General features: G+C 50.3%; 2 protein-coding genes across 4 annotated transcripts; one reads left to right on the top strand and one right to left on the bottom strand.

Annotated features, from left to right (window-relative positions):
• Nucleotides 1–421: 421 nt before the first annotated feature.
• Nucleotides 422–19700, top strand: LOC6595732 (cytoplasmic dynein 2 heavy chain 1). Its single transcript, XM_026988672.1, has 25 exons — nt 422–458; nt 556–884; nt 1161–1245; nt 1519–1648; nt 1703–2163; nt 2234–2762; nt 2818–3241; nt 3307–5216; nt 5271–5487; nt 5553–5801; nt 5867–6544; nt 6643–6825; nt 7506–8401; nt 10983–11108; nt 11169–11303; nt 11368–12280; nt 12357–12473; nt 12553–12666; nt 12740–12842; nt 13495–13950; nt 14009–15335; nt 15498–16798; nt 16856–18243; nt 18302–18598; nt 19351–19700. The coding sequence occupies exons 1-25, from the start codon at nt 422–424 to the stop codon at nt 19627–19629; spliced, it is 12684 nt and encodes a 4227-aa protein (XP_026844473.1). The 3' UTR covers nt 19630–19700.
• On the bottom strand, nt 8688–18877 carry LOC6595733 (ataxin-2 homolog). Of its 3 annotated transcripts, XM_026988673.1 has the most exons (4): nt 18741–18877; nt 13069–13212; nt 10614–10760; nt 8688–10340 (listed from the first exon to the last, which is right to left on the bottom strand). In XM_026988673.1, exons 1-4 carry the CDS (start codon nt 18756–18758, stop codon nt 9279–9281), a joined length of 1371 nt encoding a protein of 456 aa, XP_026844474.1. In that variant the 5' UTR covers nt 18759–18877; the 3' UTR covers nt 8688–9278. The 3 variants fall into 3 exon arrangements, with proteins under 3 accessions (XP_026844474.1, XP_026844475.1, XP_026844476.1); XM_026988674.1 differs by lacking the exon at nt 13069–13212; XM_026988675.1 differs by lacking the exons at nt 13069–13212; nt 18741–18877 and adding an exon at nt 12926–13038.
• Nucleotides 19701–25159: the final 5459 nt, after the last annotated feature.

Below are 25159 nucleotides of genomic sequence, written 5' to 3'. Positions count from 1 at the left end.
CTGAGGCATTTTTAGTGCAGCCACATCGTCGAGTGCTCCGATTCATTAGCAAGCACTGAGAGCGGGGATTGGATTGGAGTAATGCCAAGGGATGCATGGGAAGTGGACACTGCCCCTCCCCCTGAGGCCGGAGGCCATAGCAACTACCAGTCCAACACGTGTCGTGGCGTGTATCCCAAGGAAAACAACAGGTGCAAAGAAAAAGGAGCACCTAGACAGTCCTTGCCTAGTAACGGGGCAGTCCACATACAAGCCGAGCGCGTGGCAACCCTGACACGTTGCCCCCAGCAACCGGAAGGTACAACAAATAGTGGTGTTTCGAGAAAAGTGAAAGAGTTTTCCGTGAAAACCGAAAGTTAAATCTAGTCAGAGTATATCCAGCGATCGAATTGGATATATTCGTGTATAGAAACATCTCAAGATGAGCCAGCGCACTAAATTCATTATAAATACATCGGGTAAGCCTTCAGAGCTGATGGAGCACTCTTTCCGCCGGAGAAGGCAAACTAAAACACTCTCGACACCTGCCTCTCCTGCTCCTCTGCTGCTCTGCAGTTGAGTACTTTGCAGCTCGGATGCCGGGCACGGAGCTGGATGAGCAAACAGCCACTATACTGGAGTTTCTGGAGCAGGAGGAGCACACGGTTATCTCGGCCGTGCATAATAAATCCGATGGCAAAATCAAATTTCACCATCGTATACCCAACGACGAGGTCTGTTTGCTTTTCTACAAGGTGCCGCAGGTCGGCGGTGGCCAAGGAGCCGGCCCCCATGTCGCCCCAGCAGCCTCTGAGCCCCTACTGGGCATATTAACACTGGAGGGTGGCCTGGTTAAATCCATTTACAATTCCGTTTCCCGTGTCTACTCACCCGCCGTCGCCCGTGTAAGTTCCGTTCCATGTGTAATACAGATCCGTGTAGTGTAGTGCAGAGCAGTGCCATGCCTGATAAATCCTACTCGGATCAAATTACTTTGCTCTTTTGCATGCTTCCAGTAGTAGCTGGAAGAAAATTTAATCGCATTTGCGCATAATTCAATCTGGCCTGCAATTGCATTTTGTCAATTATATTTGCTGTTCCACTCCACTCCGTGCAATGCAATTTGTTTTACCAATAGCCTCATTCTCATTCTCCTTATCCGCCATTCTTTCCATTTGCAGCGCAACGAGTACGGCCCGGAGTTAAGCGGCCTCCTGGAGAATTTGCACGTGTCGCTGGGATCCAGCTTGGGACTCCCGCAGAGCGGTAAGTATATAAGAGATCGAATTGCATTCCACTTTTTGGCTCTTTCCACTGAAAAAATGGCGAAAATAGTTATTCCAGTAAGATTCCAAGAATTCCAAGAACACGATACAGAAATGACAATCAATTTCAAACTATCTGGCAGCACCTTCCACCAAATTCAAGCAAGGTGGCAGCATCCTCACCTATCGCTGCTCGATCTTCCGCTTCCACTTTCCAACGACTGTTTTCCGTGTTGTGTTTGTTCGAGTTCACAGCAAATTGTTTATTTCACAGGCATAACCAGTCTTAAGGATGAAATCAAATATTGGAAACAAAAACTGGGACAGAAATCGAGCTCTCGATTGGACCGCGAAGCAGCGCAAGTGTTTATTGGGGTCTTGGAGAATATAGAAAAGCAAATCAGGTAAAGAAAGCCAAAATTGCATAGTCAAACCCGATATAAAGACGTAAACAACAGCACAATAGATGGTGGAAATCCCAGCAGCACCATTGAGGAGTTCCTCGACCATGCCCACAACAATCTGGACGAACTGTGGCGACTGCCCTACAACTATTCACAGCAGCGAATGGCCGATCTGTTGGACATCATTGGGAAGCGGCTGTTGGAGGTCTGCTTGACTCAACTGCTGGCAGAGGACATCTGGAGCCTGCATTCCTACCATGTCAACAGCCTGATGAGCCAAAGCATTGACACAGTGGACGCTTGGATCCAGTTGTGCGACTCGCTGACGCGCCTCTTCTGGCCGAACTATGTGAAGCATCCATGGCTGGGGGAGCCGCATGTGCCCAAGCGCGGGCAGCAGTTCAAGGAGCGCCTCAGCGAGATTCGGAATATCAAGCAGTTGTACAAGCAAATAGCAACTCTCCTGGACGATGCAGAGCTGCAAGAGATGTTCCAGGAGCAGGCCCCATTTACCGGTGAGCAGGGCACTGGTGTACGGACCCACGTGCGACTGGCATTCTCACCGACGCGACGCTCTCTTTCCAGACTTTAACATTTTCGACACCTCCTCAAACGGACAGGCCAAGTGGCACAAGGCTTTGCACCACTTTGAGCAGGTCCTGCAGCCCATCGATGAACGGATTGCGGCCGCTCTGAAGGCTCAGCTGCATCACCACTTGAGCAACCCGCGACAAGTCATCTTCATCTTCTCGAAATATGAAACCCTTATACAGCGGCCGGCAGTCCTCGAGCTCCTATCCATCGAACGAGAGCAGTTCTTGCAATCGTTGCACATTCTGCTGCAAGAGCTGCGGAAGGCCATGACGGACACAAACATGGAACCGGACACGGGTCATCTGTCAGTGATCTGCAATGAGTGCCGCTGGTTAAAGGTGGTGCAGTATCAAATTCAGGAGATTGAGAAGGTCAGCCATCTCATAAGCGGCCGAGAGGGCTTCGACAAGATCAACAAAGCAGTGCAGGAGATCAAGGAGGAGACAGAGTCGCTGTTGCGTACCAACTTTGAGATATGGTCGGGGCAGTGCTCTACAGCAGTGAAAAGCGGGGAGCTCAGGTGAGAATTGTCTCCATTATTGGATTCTGCCATATAATCACCATCCCCTTCACAGACTACGCGATGATCAGGCCGTTGTGAAGTTTGAAAAGGAGGGCCGCCAACTAATGCGAGTAACCTTCAACCCGAAGCTGGTAACCTTCTGCCAGGATGTTCGGGAGTTTGAGAACCTCGGCTACAACGTGCCCTTGGATGTTCGTGCGTCTGCCACGCATGCGGCCAAGTACATGTGCTATGCCCGGCGGCTGCAGCAGATTGCCACGTTCCACAATACCATTGGGGACCGCATGATTCCCTGCCAGCGTCCAATAATGCTGAAGAATGCACTGGAGCTGCAGCGTCTGGTGCAGAGCGAGACGGTGGCCTGGCAGGACGAGACTTCAGTGCAGCGTTATGTGAATATCCTGCAGGCAGCTGTGTCCAAACTCTCGTCGGACAACACCCTTCTTGTGGGATACCACGAGCAGGCCAAGCGAACGGTAGGACGTCGATTGATCGAGAGGTCTCTGAGATGTACATATATTTAAACCCCACTCTGTTAAAGGTAATGAAGCTTATGGGCACCGACTTGCTTACTCAAAACCAAATCTGGAAGGACGAACTCCGACACTTGCGGGAGCTGTTGGCCACGCTGGAGCGCCAGGGCTACACCCATTTGGATGCCTTCAAGCTGCACTGGGACCATCAGCTGTACAAAGTGCTCGAGTATCAGTATATACTCGGACTGCTGGACATGAACAACAAGCTGCCGGATATCCACATCAAGCTCGTGTTGCGCCAGAGGGAGCTCTGCTACAGTCCGCCGGAGGAGGAGATACGGGAACTCTACTTCAGCCAGCTCCGACGCTTCATCGAGCGACCGTGCAACTTCCACGGACTCTCGGAGCACAGCTCGGAGCTGTTCAAGTCTATGGTGACGGTTAATCGCCATCATTTTGGTCCGCTGTACAAGAGGGCAGCGGAGTTGTTCGATAAGCTGGAGGATTTCAAGACGATCTGGCTGCCATGGATAGCTCTGGGGTGTGTGGACGTGGAGCAGCTGTGCGGCATTCACCTGAATGAGGCGGATGACTGGGACCGCAATTTCCGGGCCTGCAAGCACTTCAGCCAGCAATTGGCCAAACTCCAGCAGGCAGAAGAATCCATCGATTGCTTGGTGATCAATGTCCTGCCCCTCCGAAACGACATTGAGTTCATCAGCAGGCGGTACTGGGAGTCGCTGTCCAACAGCTTACGCTCCTCCATCCTCACGGATGTGGGAGTGGTGCAGGAATTTCTGCAGAATGCCCTGCAGTTTCTGCAGAACGTGCCCATGGACGAGGGTAGCATCAGTCAGTCAGGCATGAAGTACGAGAAGATCATGAGCGAGCTGCCGCAGATCGGAGAGACACTTGAAGTGGTGAGGGCCAAAGATGCCTGTCTGGCGGGCTGGTGCAAGGAGCGGGTGACAGCTCTCACCGGCATCCTGCAGCAGTGGGAGCAGCTTCAGCCACTGCTGGAGAACCATGCAGTGATCCTCCAACGTCAAGTGGATATGATCAAGAACCAGGCCCAGACACAGCTTCAGAACCTCAGAAATGAAGCCGAAAAGTTTCTACTTCGCTGGGAGTCCACCATCGCCGAACTGGAGGCCAACGAGCAGTCCACCCTAGAGGTGTTCAAGGAGCGCCGCCAGCACTGGCAGCAGCTGCAGACGAAGAAGCAGCAGCTCCTGGACGAGTGCTCCAAATTCAACATGGAGTTCCCCTCGGACATGCTGCAGCCGTTCGCCGAGATTGACAGCCAAATGGAACAGCAGTCAAAGCAGTGGCAGGTCTACGACTCCTTCCTGAGCGAGCTCCAGCCCATCCTGCAGGAGGAGTGGACCATTTATCGCCGACGTCCCTATGTGCTCAACGAGTTCATTGCCAAGTGGGAGGGTTCCGTGCATGCCTCCATAGATCTGCCCTCCAAGCGCATCCGTCAGCAGGTGGAGCGCCTCCAGCTGGCCCTGCCCGTCCTGCAGCAGCTTCAATCGGATGCGTTGAGCGAACGCCATTGGGCGAGGATCTTTCAGCTGCTTCATCGAAGTCAATCGAAGCCCTTGCACTCGATACTCCTTCAAGACATCCTGGAGGATATGGATGCTCTTCAAGCGGCTGCCGCAGAGATCGGGAGCATTGTGAGGCAGGCATCCAGCGAGCAGATTGTGCGGCAGGCTCTGGTTGAACTCGATCAGTGGGCGGTGACGGCTCAGCTGAAGCTCATCGCGCGCACAGATGCCTCCGGGCAGACCGTATCCCTGATCAAGGACTACCAGGAGGTGCTCAACAAGATTGGCGATAATCAATCTCTGCTGCAATCGGCCAAGAACTCGGCTGCCTTCGACAGCTTCTCCGATCAGGCAGAGCTGTGGGAGAGTCGCCTCAACACGCTGGATGCCCTGCTCACGAGTCTAAGTCACTCGCAAAGACGGTAAGAAAACAATCCAAGAGCTGGAATACATAATAACCCACATATCCTATCTAGATGGGTATATTTGGAACCCGTTTTTGGATCGGGAACTCTGCAGCAGGAACAGTCACTGTTCAAGCGCATTGACAAGGACTTTCGTTTCGTGATGCGGGAAATCGAAATGGATGCCCGGGTCACTTCGCTGATTAAGATCAACAAAATCAGCACCATTGTCCATGCCTTGGAGACCCAATTGGCGAGATGTCAGCAGAATCTGATGAGCTACATAACCGTAAGACCTGTGGATAACTTGGCAAGTGTATAGCTCAATTGAGGCAATCAATCAATCTTCCGCAGGACAAACGGAACTCCTTTCCACGCTTCTATTTCCTGGGCGACGATGATCTGCTGGAGTTGCTGGGGCAGGCCAGCAAGGACGCCGACATCATACAGCGACACATCCGTAAGCTATTTCCCGGGTGTCACAGCCTGAGCATAAGGCAGACTGCCGCCGATGCCAATCAATTCTCCATTGTGGCTGTGCACAGTGCCGAGGGCGATGAGCTGCAGCTAAGCCAGCCCGTGGATATGAAAGGCGACATAGAGGTGAGTCGCTGTCGCACGCAGAATATGAAACATTATCCCCAATCCATAATCCATTTCCATCAAAGCGCTGGCTGAATCAACTTGTCACGGCCGTCCAGGAGACGCTGCGGGGCCAGATCCATGAGTGCTACTCCAACACCAGCGCCAACAGCGATAGCCTCAGCGAGCAGATCCTAAGGAAGTATGTCAGCCAGGTGCTGGCCACGGCCCGGGCTCTGCACTTCACCCGCCAGGCGGAGCAGGCGATTGGCGCCATGGCGCTGGCGAAGCTCCAGCAGCAGCTGAAGGCGGAAATTGCCCATCTGGCGGCAATGAAGCAGCGTGCCGAGAACGGAAGCCTGATGAGCCTGAAGCTGCGTGCCCTGCTCCTGGACCTGGTGCACTATGCCGGGGTGGTGGAGCAGCTGCAGCGGCACAATGTGATGCATGTCGGCGACTGGCACTGGCTGTGTCAACTCCGATATTACCTGGCCGCCGGAGGAAGTGGCAGTGTGAGTGGCAGTCGGCAGGTGTGCGTCCGCATGGTTTATGCGGAATTTGAATACGCCTACGAGTTCCTCGGCCAGGCCAACAAGCTTGTCCACACCCGGCTGACCCACAAGTGTTATCTCATCCTCACACAGGCCATGCACATGGGCCTGGGCGGTAATCCCTTTGGGCCGGCGGGCACTGGCAAAACCGAGTGTGTGAAGGCCCTGGGAGCGATGCTGGGACGCCTAGTGTTGGTTTTCAATTGCGACGAGGTAAGAGTGCTGGCCTATAACAGGGCCCAAGTCCAAACCAAACCAAAGCAAACTCCAGCCCCAGTGCAATTTGTCATTATGTCATGAATTGTTTGCAGAATGTGGACACCGAATCGATGAGTCTAATCCTGACCGGGCTGGCCCGCTGCGGTGCCTGGGGCTGCTTCGACGAGTTTAATAGGTTGCAGGAGGCCACCCTCTCGTCCATATCCATGCTGATCCAGCCCATCCAGAGTGCCCTCAAGGAGAAGTCCGACAGCGTTCAAATTGGCGAGCGAAAGGTGAGTCAGATGAGTTATGAGTTCCTGTGTGTCTCTGGTTCGAAACTATCTTGTGTGTGCACAGAATGAATGTGTTCGCTGTGGTTGGTCTTTGGCTTCAGTAGTTTACTTTTGTGGTGCGGAAAAAGAAGGGTTCAAAGGAAGATCCATGTCATTGATGGTGAACAGTGGAGGGAAGTCAACAATTTGTGTACCTATCTCTCTGAAAAGATAGAACTAAGATTTTCTTGAAAAGAATCCCTATCCATAGTCCCCGTCTCTGGCTGGAGAAGGTGGCTTTGTGATCAGCAAAGTAAATTTTTTGAATATGGGATATATAAATGATCTATACCTATTTTTAGAATAATTGGAAGTAGTAAACACTCTCAGCATATTCATACTAGAGTCCTGGTTGAACAGCCAAACGAATCGATTCGGTAGAACTCGGTATTCGCTTTGTTCAGTCCGATCGAAAGTTTTAAAGAGGCATGACTATAGCTGTGATTTTATGAATACTTTGGATCACTCCAGTTCTTTAGTTCACCGCAAAATAAATACATTTTTAAGGAATGATATTTAAATGCAATATGGAATATGCATTCTTATTCGTATCCACAAACTCCTTCCATTCAATCTGTATCTCTTCTTCCTTCATTCTCTTTGAGATTCAATTCAATTAGTAATCATTTTTCCTTGTACAGGTGCAACTTAACCAACATTGCGGCATCTTTGTGACATTGAATCCCGCTGGAGCCGAGTACGGCGGACGTCAGAAGCTGCCCGGCAATATTCAGGCTCTGTTCCGGCCCATCGTCATGCAGCAGCCGGAGCCAGGAGAGATTGCCCGTGTCATGCTGTTCGTTGAGGGATTTACGGCGGCCGCAGACATCGCATCGCGCATCGTGGAGCTCTTCGATTTGTGTGGCAAGATGCTGTCTGCCCAGCGACACTACGACTGGGGATTGCGAGAGCTGAAGACGGTGCTCCTGGTCTGTGGCGAGGGACTGCGCGGACGGTTAACGAGCGGGTCTAATGAGCTGGCAGGCGCTAATGAGGAACTGTCTGTTGTGGTGCAGTGTCTGCGCTCATCAACCATGTCCAAGCTGGCGCAACACGACGTCTCGCGCTTCGAAATGCTGCTGCGTAATGTGTTCCCGGAAATTGGCACCTCGGAGACGGCGGCGACCCCACTTCAGCAGTCATTGGCCGCTGCCTGCGGGACTCTGGGCCTCTGTCCGAGCGAGAGGCAAATTGAAAAGGCTCTGCAGCTGCAGGAGCAGCTCCAGAAACGAATGGGCGTGGTGCTGGTGGGCCCGCCAGGTTGCGGCAAGTCCACTATCATGGCCCTGCTCCGGCAGGCCCTGACTTCCTCGGGGATGCAGCTGCGAGTGCACACCATCAGCCCCAAGTCGATGAGTCGCGTGCAGCTGCTCGGACGTCTGGACGCAGACACGAGGCAGTGGCAGGACGGCGTGCTCACCCACACGGCGGTGGCAGTCAATCAGGAGCCGGCCCAAGTGCACTCGTGGATTGTGTGTGACGGCAGCATCGATCCGGAATGGATAGAGGCCCTCAACTCGGTGCTGGATGACAACAAGTGAGTGAGAAATGAAAAAGTTGTGGTTTAATTTCATTGGTAGCAAGGGTTTTTGCTACTTATATTTTGCTCGTATTTGCGCATAAATTCGTAATAATTATTTACGGCTTGCCATGTATCATTATATCATAGGTGTAATCGTACAATTATCGTTATCGTATCGTTATATCGAATCTCATTATCTTAAACTTGCAAATATTGTAGGAATGCGCGTTTGCATCCATCTATCACTTAGCGACTAAACAAAATACGTACAGACCTAAAAAACAGAGAAATGCTGAGGCGATGACGATGACGACAACTTATCCGGGATCGGGGAAGCCCACAAATGTAGCGCCGCGCACTCACGCAATCAACGCAATGCGCGACGCAACGGCATTTTACAAATGGCGTCTTAACTTAACATTCAAACAAATATCGAACATACATGAGTGTTTGAGACATACCTTAGAGCTGTGACTTCTATAAGAAAAGGGACATAAAACAAGAGACTACATCTAGGGCTTTAAATATTGCAAGGCTGTTGGATACTGAAGAACAGTTAAAGCATTGACAGAAATACCGGATACTTGTGAGACAAAGATACGTTTTCTCATGATATTGCTACAGGTCAAGTCTACTTCTGTTACTGATGCCATAGTTCCATAAACATCTGCCTTGTCACAGGAAAACGTACTTTTGCACATCATAAAATCAGAAATAGGAATCACAAAAACAATTTAATCACAACTCTAAGCACAGTGGGTTCCGAGTGGGCATTGCGTTGAACCTTTTTCCGGTGTGGAGGCACTTTCCAGACCCACTGTAGGCGCACATGAACGTGTGAAATGTGATTAGCTGGCTAGCGTTGAGCTTAAAAACTAAAGGCGAGAATCTTTCACTGCTGCGGATGCTGCAACTGTTGAGGCGGTGGCTGCTGATGTGTGGCTGGTGGTGGCGGTGGCGGCAGTGCCACAGAGGGTGGCGGCGGAGGCAGCGCCGCCGATCTCATGTGCTGCATATGGGCCTGCGGTGCCATGTGCTGGAACATGTTGCAGTGCTGCTGCTGCTGCTGTTGCTGCTGGAGATGGTGCTGCTGCTGCTGTTGCTGCTGCTGGTGGGCAGTGAAGTGGTGCTGCTGTGGCTGGGCGGGATTCACATCGGGCGCTGTCTGCAGTATGATCTCCGGCTCCAGGTTGAGAGCCATATCCTGATCGTCCTGCGTGTGCTGCTGGCCCCGTAGCGATGCCAGAGCAGCCGCCTGGGCAGCGGCCATGGCCGAGGCGGACACATCTTGGCCGTACTCCTGCTTGATGCCGTTCGGGCCCGCATACAGCGTGGCACTCAGATTCTGGTGGAGAATGGGGTGGCACAGTTGCGGCATCAGCGTCACGCTGGTGATGGGCAAGGCGGGGTGCGCGAACGACCGCGGCGGATACAGCTGCTGCAGCTTGTTGAGCTGCTGCAAGTGCGTGGGCGTCGCGTGGGCCGGCGGCGTCAGCTGGGTGAGAGTGCTCGCCGCGGACGTCGCATGCGACATGTTGCGGCCCCGCTGGTGCGGCAGCTGGTGGTGCTGCTGCTCCTGGAGATGCGAGGGTGGCGGCTGCTGTTGCTGTTGCTGCTGCAGCTGCTGCTGTTGTTGTTGTTGCTGGCCCTGGGAGGTTGGCGGCAGACCAACCTCGGGCTTGACAACAGGCACTGGCGGTAGTATGGCCGCGAATTCGGGCGGGAGCTGTGAGGGATCGGTCACCAGGAGTCCCTTCTTGCGGTCCTTGCGTATCTTGTCGCGCAGCTTCTCGAGCTGCCGGAAGGCCTCGTTCGCCCTCCGCGCCTTCTTTCTGTCCCGATCGCGCTCCTGCTCCAGCCGCCGGTACTCGGGATTCATGCGCTTGATGCGCTTCCTCTCGCGATCTCTCTCCCGCTGTATCATTTTCAGCCGCAGCTCCTCCTCGGGGGTCAACTGCAAATGAGAAGGAAGGGGGAACACATATTAAAGCAACACGTTCTGAGCCTCCAGCATTGTGGGAGTTTGTATATGGCGTTTGGAATGGGTTTACACTACGCAAAAGGTCCCCAGTCCCCACTCCCAAGTCTTATCCCCAGTCCCATGTCCCATCTACTTAAGCCTATTCTAAGCGTGTGTCGTGTGCGGGTACGTGTCTGGTGTGTGTGTGTGTGTGTGAATGAGTGTTGGGATTTATAGATATAGATATATATATTGGAAAAATGCTACGTTCGAGCGTCGTGCCTTCTTGCGAAATCGGTCGCGTTCGCGCTCCATTCGCCGATATTCGGGATTCATGCGCTTGATGCGCTTTCTTTCGCGATCCCGCTCGCGCATGATGAACTTGTGGCGCGCCTCCTCCTCGGGTGTCATCAACTGGAATTATACAGATGGGAGAGCGTTTGGTTTGTATAGAAAGGCAGCACAAATTGGGTCGATCGATCGTTGTGTGGTTTCTTTTTGTTTTGTGTGTGTGTGTTTTGTGGGTGGACAGTGAGAGTGAAGTGCAAACTAAACAGGGAAACTCTTCGTCTATATCTATATCTATGTATCTTTGTGTTATTGATCCTCATCTTGTCTTGAAATGCTTGCTTGCAGACTCTTGACACTGCCATCGGGCTGGCGGATACAGTTCGGGAACAATGTCAACTTTATCTTTGAGACGGACGATGTGCGTCATGCCTCCCCGGCGACCATTTCCCGCATGGGCATTGTCAATATGAGGTAAGAGAGGAATATATTATCTCTACGTATGGGCACACTCTAATGGAATGCCTTCTGCAGCTACGACTACTACCCCGCCAAAGAGATACTGAGGCACGAACTGTCCAAGGAGCCCTATGGGGATCTGTTGCAGAGCTACGTGGATGGGAACTTAAATTATGCTATGGATTGGCTGGAGAATCAGAATTTGTTGAGGTGATACTGGGACTACATAGCTTAAAGATCTCCTATACGTAAACCGTTGTTCGTTTCTTTGCAGTCAACTTCCTGGAATCAGTCGTGCCAATCTGCTGCGTTCCCTGCTCCTCCAGCTACATGGCTCCCAGTTTTTGGAGGAATACGGAGCTGCCACTCTGCGTGCTCTGTTCGGCTATGTGCCCAACGATCGTCAGGGGGAGTTCGCCCAGCTAGTCCTGAAGCATGCCAATCTCTATGTGGCACAGCCCAATCACGCAGACCTCTCCTACTACGACAGACAGCGCGCCGCTCTGGACCAGTATGCGGTGGATTTGGTGGAGAGGCCAGAGAATGGCAGTCACCTCATAGTAACCGCCTATGTAAAGTCCTACATGGGAATACTGGAAACTCTGCTCAAGGCACCGGGAAACAGGACTCCCCCCTTCATGCTGGTGGGTCCCAGTGGTGCAGGAAAGACCCTACTCTTGCAGCAGGCCGTGCTGGAGCATTCTGGCTACCAATTGGCCACAATCAACTGCTCCACGCAGCTCACGCCTGGCTATGTCCTGCACACACTGCGCACCCACTGCGTGACGGTGAGTGGATTGCGCGGACGGGAGTACAGGCCGAAGCAGGCGCGACTGGTGCTGTTCATGAAGAACCTGGATCTGTGCCAGCTGGATGCTTGGGGAGCCTGCGAAATTGTGGAGCTGCTCCTTCAGCTGGCACAGCGCGGAGGCTTCTATGCCGAGAATCTCGAGTGGATTAGCGTGAGCGGATTGCAAATCTGTGCCTCCATTAGTGAAAATTTGCTGAAAATTTCCCCGCGCTATCTGGCGCTCAACCAATACGTGAGAGTTGCCCGTCCCACATCCTCGGACATGCTGGCCATCGTCCAGTGCCGCCTGGAGCCGTTGCTGCGCGAGCATTTCAGGCCAAAGGGCAACGTCAATTTGCAGCATGTCAGCGAGTGTCTGATGGAGTGCTTCGAGAAGGTATCTATTGGCCACTTGAATGGGAATGGGGATGCGGATAAAGAGTATCTGCTAATTGACTTTCCCCCTTTTTCAGCTGCAGGCTACGTTCAATACCATGGGAGTTGGGCAGGCGCACTACCAATTCAGTCCGAAATGCGTCATGAAGCTGCTGGATGCGCTAGTCTTCTATCCCCCCAGCGATTTCAACGAGGTGGGTTTGCGTGCGGGCTTGGCTCTTTGACTCCAAAGCTAATCACATTCCACATCCGCCCCATCCCATTCCCTTGCAGGCCCTCTACTGCGAGCTGTTGGGGATGTTCAGGGACCGATTGGTCAGCGAGGAGCATGTCCACCAGTTCGAGGCGATACTCAAGCAAACGATGCGCAAATATTATGGCAAGGAGGTAGGATATTGCTATTATCCGACTGTTGGACTGTTGGCATTTGCCTAATGAAACGAAAAATTTCCCCCGGCAGAAGGTGTTCTTTGTGCCCAAGTCGGCCAAGTCGAAGGGACTGTTGCATGGCCTGGCCCATGATGAGTGGCTGGAGGAGGTGCAGAGACAGGTCACAGTATGCAGTGAGTATGAGGAATGAGTACACCCATCCCACTGTGGAGTCGGGGTTAGAGGTTAATGTCAGAGATTGATTCAGAGTTCTCACGCAGTTCTCAGAGTTGTCCAGCTGTCAGCTGCCAGCTATCGGCTGTCGGGTCTGTAAAACCGTTCCTAGATCTCCTATCTCTGTTGACTGTTTCAAGCTGTTTCAAGACAAGAAGAGTATATTGGTAAATCGGGGATAACTACACTGGGCCTTGGCGTCTGCTTGCGGAATCGGTCCCGCTCTCTCTCCATCTGGCGGTACTCGGGATTCATGCGCTTGATGCGCTTCCGCTCGCGATCCCGTTCCCGCATGATGAACTTTTGGCGTGCCTCCTCTTCGGGGGTCATCCACTGAAAGTACATAGAGAACGGGTAGAACGGGTAGAAAGGGTAGAAAAACAAACAGAAAGCTTGGGCTAAGAATTGGTTCTTTCAATGGAAGGCCTACAAGAAGAGACACAGATAGTGGCAGAGAGGACGGATCGGACAGATATGGGAGTCAACTTCAATGATGTCTGGGTGAGAGCTCTGGTTGAGAAGAGGTTTACAAAAGGATAGTTGTAACTAAACAGATGCATCATCCCATTCAACAGATTTTAATATTAATCGAATCCCCCCTTTCCCTTACAGACACCGAAAGCTACAGCATTGGTGCACCCATAACAGAGGAGCTACTGCATCACACGGCCAAAGTGGCACGCGTCTTGGCCAGAAACGATGCCCACATGCTGATTATGGCGCAGGCTGGCGGACGTCACTTGGATGCCATTTATGCAGCGGCCACCATGCAGGAGGCCAAAGTGTTGACCCTTCAAGGCGGCCCGTCGTATGACCTGACAGAGTTCTACAACGATCTGAAGATGGCCATGCAAGGGGCTGCCATGGAGCAGCAGATGAGCTACCTGCTCATAGAGCACTGCTGGCTCTCCTATGTCCCAGAGATACTGAAACCCATTGAGGCGCTGCTCGAGGGGAGTGAGATCTTGGAACTTTTCGGAGATGATCTGGAGGCGGTGGCCAGCACTCTAAAGCAGGCGGCGCAATTGGAGGGATATCAGGAGTCGCTGGGAGCGTATTTCATGAAGCGTACGTTGAAAAAGCTTTTGGGGTAATGATGATATATCTTTCGGTTTTTCCTGTTTAGGGGCCAGAGAGAATCTCCACCTCATCTTGGTGCTAGATCCCAGCAGTCCCAGAGTTCAGGACTACTTTAACAGCTGTCCGGCGCTGCATCGTCAAATGGACCTACTCTATGTCCGATCGGAGTCCAGGGAAACCCTGACCATGCTGCCCAAGCAGTACATTGAACTGCTCAACGATGCAGCAGCCGGCGGAAGTGGCCGTGGCAAGGTGCCCGTGTGCAGCCACTTTACAGACGTGGCGGAGGAGCTGCCCCAGGAGCAGCCCCCTCAGCGGTACTACCAACTCATCTCGAGCTACTACCACCTGTACAGCAATGCGGCGGCGGAAATTGACCAGAGATTGGGAAAGCTACAGCTGGGAGTGGACAAGCTGGCCTCCGCTCATGGACTGGTGGACACGCTCAAGTCGAATGCGGCCGCCCAGGAGCAGGCGTTGGGGGAGAAGCGGCAGCTGGCAAACGATGCCCTTGAAATGATCGCGGCCACGATGCGAAATGCCAATGATCAGAAGTCGAGCATGCTAGAGCTGAAGCAACAGACGCAGCAGAGCAGCGAGCAGTTGAAGCAGCGCCAGAAGGAGATTCAGCAGGAACTGGCTGAAGTGGAGCCCATCCTGGCGGAGGCCAGTAATGCTGTGGGACAGATCAAGTCGGAGGCTCTGTCCGAGATCCGTTCACTGCGCGCCCCTCCAGAAGCAGTGCGGGACATCCTCGAGGGAGTGCTCCGTCTGATGGGCATACGCGACACCTCGTGGAACAGCATGAAGACATTCCTTGCCAAAAGGGGCGTCAAGGAGGACATTCGCTCTCTGGACCCCGCTCGCATCAGTCCCGAAAACTGTCAAGCTGTGGAGAAGCTGCTGGCTGCCAAGGGCGATTCCTATGAATCGAAGAACGCGAAACGGGCTTCTGCAGCAGCTGCTCCTCTGGCGGCCTGGGTGCAGGCCAGCGTCCGCTATGCCCGAGTCATTCAGAGCATCAAGCCCCTGGAGCGGGAACAGAACGAACTGCAGCGAAATCTCAACGCCGCCGAAGACGAGATGCAGGAGCTGGCCAGTGGCCTGGACGATGTGGACAAGCGGGTCAAACAGTTGTCGGCCAAACTGCAGACCTATACCCAGGAGGCAGCCGTGCTGGAGCTGAAGCTTCAAGAAGCTAGCGACACCCTACAGGCGGCCGAGCTTCTGGTGGGAAAACTGAGTGCGGAATATGCCACCTGGAGCGAGCAGCTGACGAAGCTCAAGCGAGCCCACAAGACATTGGATGGGAAGACTCTGCTCCTCGCTTTGGCTATCAATTACTATGCGGGAATGGGACTGGATCAGAGGAGGTAAGGATTGTAGTCCGTAGAGTCCGTCAGACCTTACAGAAGCTACAACATGTCCGTCTGTCTGTTTAAAATTCTGCCTGGATCTTAAATTATGGATTATTACAGCAAACTGATTCGTTATCCGATTTCTATTTACAAATATTCATTGAAATCCCTCCATAGTTCCTCCCTAAAACGTCTGGCTGTGGACTTTCACCTTCCTGCCGACTTTGATCTTCGCCAGACGCTGCTCACCGAACAGCAGCAGATCATTTGGGAGAGTCAGGGCTTGGCACGGGATGCACAGATCATTGAGAGTGCCGCACTGCTGAGCGAGATGCTCTCGCTGCCGTTCGGAAGCTGTCCGGTGCCACTGCTGCTGGATCCCACCCAAACGGCTGCCGAGTGGCTGATGCCGTATTTAAAAGGAAGCGGACGAGCCTGTGAGATGGCAACTCACGGGAACGAGAGGCTCTCCTATCAGCTGGAGCTGGCAGTGCGCTTTGGAAAGACCTTGCTGGTCACGGACTGCGAGCAGTTGCGCCCACCCCTGCTGCAAATGTTGCAAGGTCACATCTATGTGAGGTTCAACAAGCGACAGGTGGCCGTGGGCTCGAAGCTGGTGGACCTGCACGAGAACTTCCAGCTGGTGCTGATAAGCAAGTCGCATCGATTGGAGCTGCCGGAGGAGCAGCGGACCCAATTGAATCTGCTGCGCTTCACCGTGACGGCGGCTGGCCTCGCCGATCAACTGATGTCCAAGGCTATTGTGCTGAAGAATGCGGAGCTGGAGCAGCAGAGGATCCAGCTGCTGCAGCGCGAGGGAGATCTTCTCAAGCAGCGCATGGAGATGCAGGACAAGCTGCTGGAACAGCTCTCCAAGTCGGAGGGCGACATTCTGCGGAACGAGCAGCTGCTAGCGAGTCTCAACGAAGTGAAGCAGAGCAGCGCCCAGATCGATGAGGCCCTGCAGAAGAGTGGAGATGTCAAGGCCACACTTCTGGCACAGTTTGGCGCCTTGAAAGAGCTGTGCTCCCGAGCTGCCACTTTCTATGCGGGTCTGGTTCAGGGATACGAGCTGTCTGCCGTGGTCTACATAGAGCTCTTCCTGGGAGCCCTGTCGAAGGACCAGCGAGATGAATCGCAGTCGTATCAGTTCCTCGTGAGGAGTGTGTATCTGAATCTGGCTCGAGCCACGCCGAGGGACAGCCAACTATCCCTTTCGTTGTGGGTCTGCCACCAGGCCTATCCCGAAAGACTCGGCTCAAAGGAGTGGGACTTATTCGTGAACAACTTCATGGGCAGCGCGGACGGAAGTGTGCTGCTTGGGAATCTGGGGCGCCTGCCCGACTGCATGGCCCGAGAGGCGCAGCTGAAGCTGGCCTTGCTCGTGCAGCTGCTGCCCGATATGCGGCATAAACTGCAGCTTGACAAGGACTACATCTGGCGGGGGTTTATCGAGCGACAAGCGGATGATGTGCTGCGTGAGTAGAACCAGGAATTAGTCGGTGAATTTCTCATGAATCTTCTCAAACTTACAGCCGCCATTGGGTCCAGTTTCCATCGTGTGCTCATCGCCCAGATCTTTAGGCCTGACCTGATGCTGCAGCAGCTCCGTAAGGTCAGCAGCGAGCTCCTGGGGCTCTCGCCGGACGCAGCCACCCAGCCCACCGTGGAGCATTTGCTGCAGCAGAGCAGCTGCGATCGCCCCATCCTTCTGATCAGTCAGGCAGAGAACGATCCCACGACAGAGCTCAAGAAGTGGGGCAGCCAAAAGTACCAGGAGATGGCAATTGGAAAGGGCAGTGAGAGGAGGGTTGTCTCAGCAATGCGCGAGGCGGCGGCCCAGGGCCAGTGGCTGTGCGTGAAGAATGTCCACCTGGTCCCCGAGTGGCTCGGACAAATGGAGCGGGAGCTCAGCGAGATGCCCAAGGCGAAGGAGTTCCGACTGTGGCTGCTATGCGAGTCCACAAAGGGATTCAGCGAGTCGACCATCTACAAGTGCCTCAAGGTGCGCTACGAACAGCCGCGGGGACTCAAGCAGATCGTGCTCCGTCTGCTGCAGAACTATGCCGCCGAGCAGGTTACATCCTCCAAGCAGCAGCCCAAGAGCCTAAAGATGCGAATGGTATTCTTCATCCTGACGGCCGCCCTCCAACAGCGACGACAGTACATCCCCCAGGGCTGGTCGAAGTACTACGAATTCGGAGAGGCGGACCTAAAGGCCGCCATGGGAGTCCTCGACTGGTTGGACACTCAACTGAACTCCGGAAGATGCGATTGGACTCTTTTACAGCGCCTGAGCGAGGCCCTGGCCTATGGCGGACGCGTGAACAACCTCAGGGATCTGGAGATACTCAGGAGTTACCTCACCCAATTCTGCTGTGCGGATGTCCTGAGCAATCGCTGGTCCCCCCTGGGACTGGCCATGTCCCTGCCCACCAGTGGACACCTGCAGGACTACTATTCAGCGCTGGATAAACTCCCGGACGTGGACGAGCCCAGCATGTATGGCCTGGCGAATCAGGCGCAACAACAGCGAGAAATCGAACAGGCCCGAAGGGTGATCAAAGAACTGAGAGGTTTGCACTATGGCGGGGCAGGAGAAGGTTCTGCTTCAGGAGATGAGCACGTCAGAAGTGAGCGTCAGAGGTTGGAGCATCAAATCAAACCCCTGTTGAGTCTCTGGCGCAAACTGGCAGGCGCTTGCACCATTGCCCAGACATCGAAGGAGGCGACCCAGACGGCTAAGGAACCAGGACAAGGGGCAGGGGAAGACTCTCCCTGGTCGCTGTTTGTACTGGCGGAACTGCAAATGGGCGCGCAGCTGTATCGCACGGTGCACCAGACGTTGTCGCAGATGCATGCCTGGCTGAAGGATGCCCATAAGGTGGATCAGAGTAGCCTACGATCGCTGGCAGAACAGCAGGTGGGTGCTGCACTACCTTTAAAGGCGGTTTCCCTGACTAAAGATGTTTTTTTAATAGATTCCCGCCACTTGGCTGAAGCTCTGGCCAGGTCCCAGCAGCAACAGTGCCGTGGACTACCTTCGCGCCCTGATGGTGCGCGCCCAGGCGGCGGAAAAGCGCTACCAGGAGCAACTGCATATGCAGTTTGCCGAGCAGATCGATCTGGTGCATGTCTACAACTGCGAGAATCTCCTGGCGTGCCTCAAGCTGCTTCAGGCCCGCACTTTGGGCGTCTCCGTGGAGCGCCTGGCGCTGGACAACGTCCGAAGGTCTGGAGAGGATTCCACCATCATTCTGCAGCTGCTGCCGCTTAAGGTAGGCACTTTTTACACCCAATATTTCTGTGGCGCCTTGGCGACGCCACCCCGCACCCCCATCTATCCATCCATCGCCCTGCTGCTGCTGCTCTTCGTCTTTTCTCTTCCTTCCTTTTTTTCGTTAGTGTTGTTTCTCTTACCTTCCCCATTTTGGCCATAAAGTGCGTCTCCAGCTTGCCGTTTCCGCTTTTGGCGACACTTGCTTTGCTATGGTGCTGCTGCGCCGCCTTTTCACAGCATTTAAATTGTGTTTAAAATTGATTTTGAGTAGATTTTGAGTTTTTTTCACGCCGCTTCTTTTTTTGTTTTCATTTGATTGACATTCCGGCACAGTGTGACCAGGTCGACCAATTACGGTATATTATTGTCACTTTTTGGTATATTTGGTATATTGAGGTAAAGGTATATATATGTGTATTCGTAAATAATAGTAAAATTCATATAATTAGCTATGACAATTGCCAGTTTTCATGCATTATGTGTTTCCGAGTTTTCTCGGATGAAATTTTAATCAGAAGTAAGCTCAAGCATGAACCGCGTTTTCTGAGTGTGACCGCAGCCCATTTGAATTTTCGATGTCTATTGTTGGCGATACTTTTGGGCGATAGATAACGATTCGCCACAAAAATACGACAGGTTACGAGTTTAAACTGAAAGTAGCTACTGTATATTTACGCTAGGTGGAGCCTCGGAATAATCGAAACTCGATTTGAAATGTAAAAGATTTTGAATTTTCTTTACCCATTGCAGATTGATGGCGCCAAGGGCACAATGGATAAATCAAGTCCCTTCTTTATCACATACAAAGTGAAGGAGGAGGGCCAGTCTGCGGCACAGCCCTCAAAAAATGGCAACGGCAGCAGGAATACCCTTTATCCCACGAAAATTAAAGAAACAAATCCGAAACTACCATTGTATTCGCGTGGAAGTCGCGACAAACTTATCTGCCACCTCCATGTGGACAATTTGGATGGAACACCTGAACAGATTCTGCTCGCAGGCACCGCACTAATCGTCGAGGATTATTAGATTTCAAAGATTATGAACCGAATAATCCTTCTTGAACCCTTGGAAAATAAAAAAGTGTAAACTTTCTTGTACAATAATTTTTTTTCAGAAAATGGTTAAATGGAGTGTAAAACGATTAATCAAAAGGGAAAGCTTATTTCCAAATTTGTTGAAGCCTTAAAGAATATCTTTCGAATTCGGATTATGATAATATATAAAACAGAATTTACTGTGACTTATAATTGGCAAACAAAATGAAATCCAGAAATCTGATAGGAAACTTAAAAACGCTATAAAACCGACATACACTACTGGCCAAAATAATAAGTACACGCTTATGAGCTTTCTTTCACGTCCTATAAAACTTTTCTAATAAACGTAATTAAAAAATCAAATTTACTTTTAGTTTTCTAACCTACAATAGACTATAAAAATGTTTGTCGTAAGCGTTTTTCATTTCAAATATATATTTTATGATCGATTAAACCTTAAAATCATAGATAAGGGCTGGCCAAAATAATAAGTACAGCAATTCTCCAAAGCGAAAAACTAAAAGCGTATCAAAATTTTTACACTTTTTTCTTATAATTTATAATCTTTTAATAGTATCCTATATAGCCACACTTATTTTGGATGATTTCGGCCATTCTTCTTGGCATACTAGCAATAAGTTTGGGGCAAGTCTCCACTGGAATCTCACACCACGTTTTATGCACAAATTCTCCACAATTCTTTTTCTTTTCGAAAAGAATTTTTACCAATTCGACGTTTTAAGTCACCCCAAAGGTTTTAAAATGGCTTTAAGTCAGGAGACTGACTTAGCCAAGCCATAACGTTTACATTTTTTCCCGTAAACCAAGCCTTCACCACCTTTAAGGTGTGCTTTGGGTAATTTTCCGGTAGAAAGACCCATCTCAAGGGCATGTTTTCCTCAGCTCAAGATTGTATAATGACTGTCAATATGTTTTTATACCCGAATTGGATCACATGATCAGTTATGAGATGTACCGGCTCAACGCCATGCCAAGAAAAATAGCCTCGGATACCTATACATCGGTCTCCGTTCTTAACCATTTTCTTTGTGTACCGGAAGTCGAATTCTTTGCCTTTGGGTCGTTGTATACATCTTCTGGAGTCATTATCAAAAAGATTTATTTTTGTTTCATCTCTCAATAATATATTATTCCACTTCTAAGACCCATCTGACCCAGACCATGCCAAATGATTTTCAACGACTTTTTGCATCATCTTCAAAATTTTTACTCGGAGTAAGGGAACTTTTCGGACTATACGTCCTGTTAGGTCTATATATTGAAGTCTCCGACGAACCATCAGACCTGATTTTTCTTTCCCAATTTGAGCGTATTTGGCCTTGGAAGACATGAACTGATCCTTTTTTGCAAGACTGATGATGCGGGTGTCCGTTGTTTGTGAAGATTTCTTCTTCCATCCTCGATTTTCAATAAGCACTTTAGATTTGAAAGTATTCTGAACCAAAAATGCCGATCGTCCAAGACTTTTCGCCATTTTCCCGGAGAATGTTCCTTTCTTTTTGAAGACTTATGGAAAACTTCCTTTCTTCAGGAGTACGGCCTATCTAAAGAATTTTTTTTAACTCTCATGTACTTAAATATGAAGGAACTCAATAAAAAACAACAATCCTTTGACCAAATCCTTATCCAATCCTTTCAAATATATAAATGGGACCAGTGTACTTATTATTTTGGCCAGACCAAAAATGCCCATTCTGCAAAAATGTATGAATAGAATTTTATTAAGATGGTTCCCCACTTTAATTTTTGATTTAAATAATTGGCAAGACTGTAACCTTTCCAAATATAAACAATTGGCATCCATACACTTACAAACATTCGAGCTATTCCATAACAAACTAGCACGACACCGATGTACTTATTATTTTGGCCAGTAGTGTATCTCTAATAGAGCGATTGGCGGGCTAGTGAATGGAAAGTTTCAAAATGAACGTTTCAGTTTGCATATGAAAAAAGTCAACAAAGGTTCCCGCTGTTTCCCAATTTAAGGCGGGAAAATCTAAAAAGGAAACTGAGGTGATCTGAATAACTATTCTCCAGCAATAGCAAAAGTGAGCCCGAAGTTCGCATCGACGTAGGGGTTCACTTCATTCATCCCATCCGAAATCAGCAGAAATATCAGCAAAGATCCACCCTAGGATTTCATTCCTGCAGACAGAGTCGTATCCAAAACCGAGCCCAATTCCAGTCAGAATCATACCCCAGCAGGACAGAAGCGCATCCCATCGTACGAACCTAACACGCCATCGTCATCATTCGACCATCGACAACAATCACTTCGACTGTGGCAAACAATTGAGCGACTACGAGGGCTACTAGTTAGATAGACAGATTTAAATATTATATAAAAATTTGTTCCCCTTGTTTATTTATTTAAATTATGTTGAATAAAAAAATTAAAAAATCATCCTTCCTGTATCTTTTACTTTCGACTACGAAAATGAGGCCGATTTTTTGCAAATTTCATGATGTAACCATCATGATTTTTCGCGAAAATCGTGAACAAATTGATGCCCTTTTTTCCGATGGCAGTCGATTCGCAGGACTCTCCCGATCACGTGGACACATGCCTCGCCACAATCGGCCCATAAATGGCCGAGATATAGCCAACAGAAAAAACCAGTATTTTAATGATATGCAAATTCAAATCGTTGGAAGGCTATATCTCAGCTCTTTATGGGCCGATCGGCGAAGGACCGACTGTCCCAGGATCGTGAGGATTCAGACTGTCGAACGGCGTCAAAATCTCGACTACGAAAATGAGGCCGATTTTTTGCAAATTTCATGATGTAACCATCATGATTTTTCGCGAAAATCGTGAACAAATTGATGTCCTTTTTTCCGATGGCAGTCGATTCGCAGGACTCTCCCGATCACGTGGAGACATGCCGCATTCCGATCGGCTGGCGTATAGCCGAGATATAGCCTACAGAAAAAACCAATATTTTAATTATATGCAAGTTAAAGCCGTAGGAAGGCTATATCTCGGCTCTTTATGGGCCGATCGGCGAAGGAACGACTGTCCCAGGATCGTGAGGATTCAGACTGTCGAACGGCGTCAAAATCTCGACTACGAAAATGAGGCCGATTTTTTGCAAATTTCATGATGTAACCATCATGATTTTTCGCGAAAATCGTGAACAAATTGATGTCCTTTTTTCCGATGGCAGTCGATTCGCAGGACTCTCCCGATCACGTGGAGACATGCCGCATTCCGATCGGCTGGCGTATAGCCGAGATATAGCCTACAGAAAAAACCAATATTTTAATTACATATATGCAAATTAAAGCCGTAGGAAGGCTATATCTCGGCTCTTTATGGGCCGATCGGCGAAGGAACGACTGTCCCAGGATCGTGAGGATTCAGACTGTCGAACGGCGTCAAAATCTCGACTACGAAAATGAGGCCGATTTTTTGCAAATTTCATGATGTAACCATCATGATTTTTCGCGAAAATCGTGAACAAATTGATGTCCTTTTTTCCGATGGCAGTCGATTCGCAGGACTCTCCCGATCCCGTGGAGACATGCCTCGCCACAATCGGCCCATAAATGGCCGAGATATAGCCTACAGAAAAAACCAGTATTTTAATGATATGCAAATTCAAATCGTTGGAAGGCTATATCTCAGCTCTTTATGGGCCGATCGGCGAAGGACCGACTGTCCCAGGATCGTGAGGATTCAGACTGTCGAACGGCGTCAAAATCTCGACTACGAAAATGAGGCCGATTTTTTGCAAATTTCATGATGTAACCATCATGATTTTTCGCGAAAATCGTGAACAAATTGATGCCCTTTTTTCCGATGGCAGTCGATTCGCAGGACTCTCCCGATCACGTGGAGACATGCCTCGCCACAATCGGCCCATAAATGGCCGAGATATAGCCTACAGAAAAAACCAGTATTTTAATGATATGCAAATTCAAATCGTTGGAAGGCTATATCTCGGCTCTTTATGGGCCGATCGGCGAAGGACCGACTGTCCCAGGATCGTGAGGATTCAGACTGTCGAACGGCGTCTAAATCTCGACTACGAAAATGAGGCCGATTTTTTGCAAATTTCATGATGTAACCATCATGATTTTTCGCGAAAATCGTGAACAAATTGATGTCCTTTTTTCCGATGGCAGTTGATTCGCAGGACTCTCCCGATCACGTGGAGACATGCCGCATTCCGATCGGCTGGCGTATAGCCGAGATATAGCCTACAGAAAAAACCAATATTTTAATTATATGCAAGTTAAAGCCGTAGGAAGGCTATATCTCGGCTCTTTATGGGCCGATCGGCGAAGGAACGACTGTCCCAGGATCGTGAGGATTCACCCTGTCGAACGGCGTCAAAATCTCGACTACGAAAATGAGGCCGATTTTTTGCAAATTTCATGATGTAACCATCATGATTTTTCGCGAAAATCGTGAACAAATTGATGTCCTTTTTTCCGATGGCAGTCGATTCGCAGGACTCTCCCGATCACGTGGAGACATGCCGCATTCCGATCGGCTGGCGTATAGCCGAGATATAGCCTACAGAAAAAACCAATATTTTAATTACATATGTATATGCAAATTAAAGCCGTAGGAAGGCTATATCTCGGCTCTTTATGGGCCGATCGGCGAAGGAACGACTGTCCCAGGATCGTGAGGATTCAGACTGTCGAACGGCGTCAAAATCTCGACTACGAAAATGAGGCCGATTTTTTGCAAATTTCATGATGTAACCATCATGATTTTTCGCGAAAATCGTGAACAAATTGATGTCCTTTTTTCCGATGGCAGTCGATTCGCAGGACTCTCCCGATCACGTGGAGACATGCCGCATTCCGATCGGCTGGCGTATAGCCGAGATATAGCCTACAGAAAAAACCAATATTTTAATTATATGCAAGTTAAAGCCGTAGGAAGGCTATATCTCGGCTCTTTATGGGCCGATCGGCGAAGGAACGACTGTCCCAGGATCGTGAGGATTCAGACTGTCGAACGGCGTCAAAATCTCGACTACGAAAATGAGGCCGATTTTTTGCAAATTTCATGATGTAACCATCATGATTTTTCGCGAAAATCGTGAACAAATTGATGTCCTTTTTTCCGATGGCAGTCGATTCGCAAGACTCTCCCGATCACGTGGAGACATGCCTCGCCACAATCGGCCCATAAATGGCCGAGATATAGCCTACAGAAAAAACCAATATTTTAATTATATGCAAATTAAAGCCGTAGGAAGGCTATATCTCGGCTCTTTATGGGCCGATCGGCGAAGGAACGACTGTCCCAGGATCGTGAGGATTCAGACTGTCGAACGGCGTCAAAATCTCGACTACGAAAATGAGGCCGATTTTTTGCAAATTTCATGATGTAACCATTATGATTTTTCGCGAAAATCGTGAACAAATTGATGTCCTTTTTTCCGATGGCAGTCGATTCGCAGGACTCTCCCGATCACGTGGAGACATGCCTCGCCACAATCGGCCCATAAATGGCCGAGATATAGCCTACAGAA

The sequence above is a fragment of the Drosophila persimilis genome, unplaced genomic scaffold (genome assembly GCF_003286085.1).
Source record: "Drosophila persimilis strain 14011-0111.01,24,50 unplaced genomic scaffold, DperRS2 tig00000191-arrow-pilon, whole genome shotgun sequence".
Taxonomy (NCBI): domain Eukaryota; kingdom Metazoa; phylum Arthropoda; class Insecta; order Diptera; family Drosophilidae; genus Drosophila; species Drosophila persimilis.
Note: the sequence above shows the minus strand (reverse complement) of the source record. Positions and strands in the feature narration are given on the sequence as shown.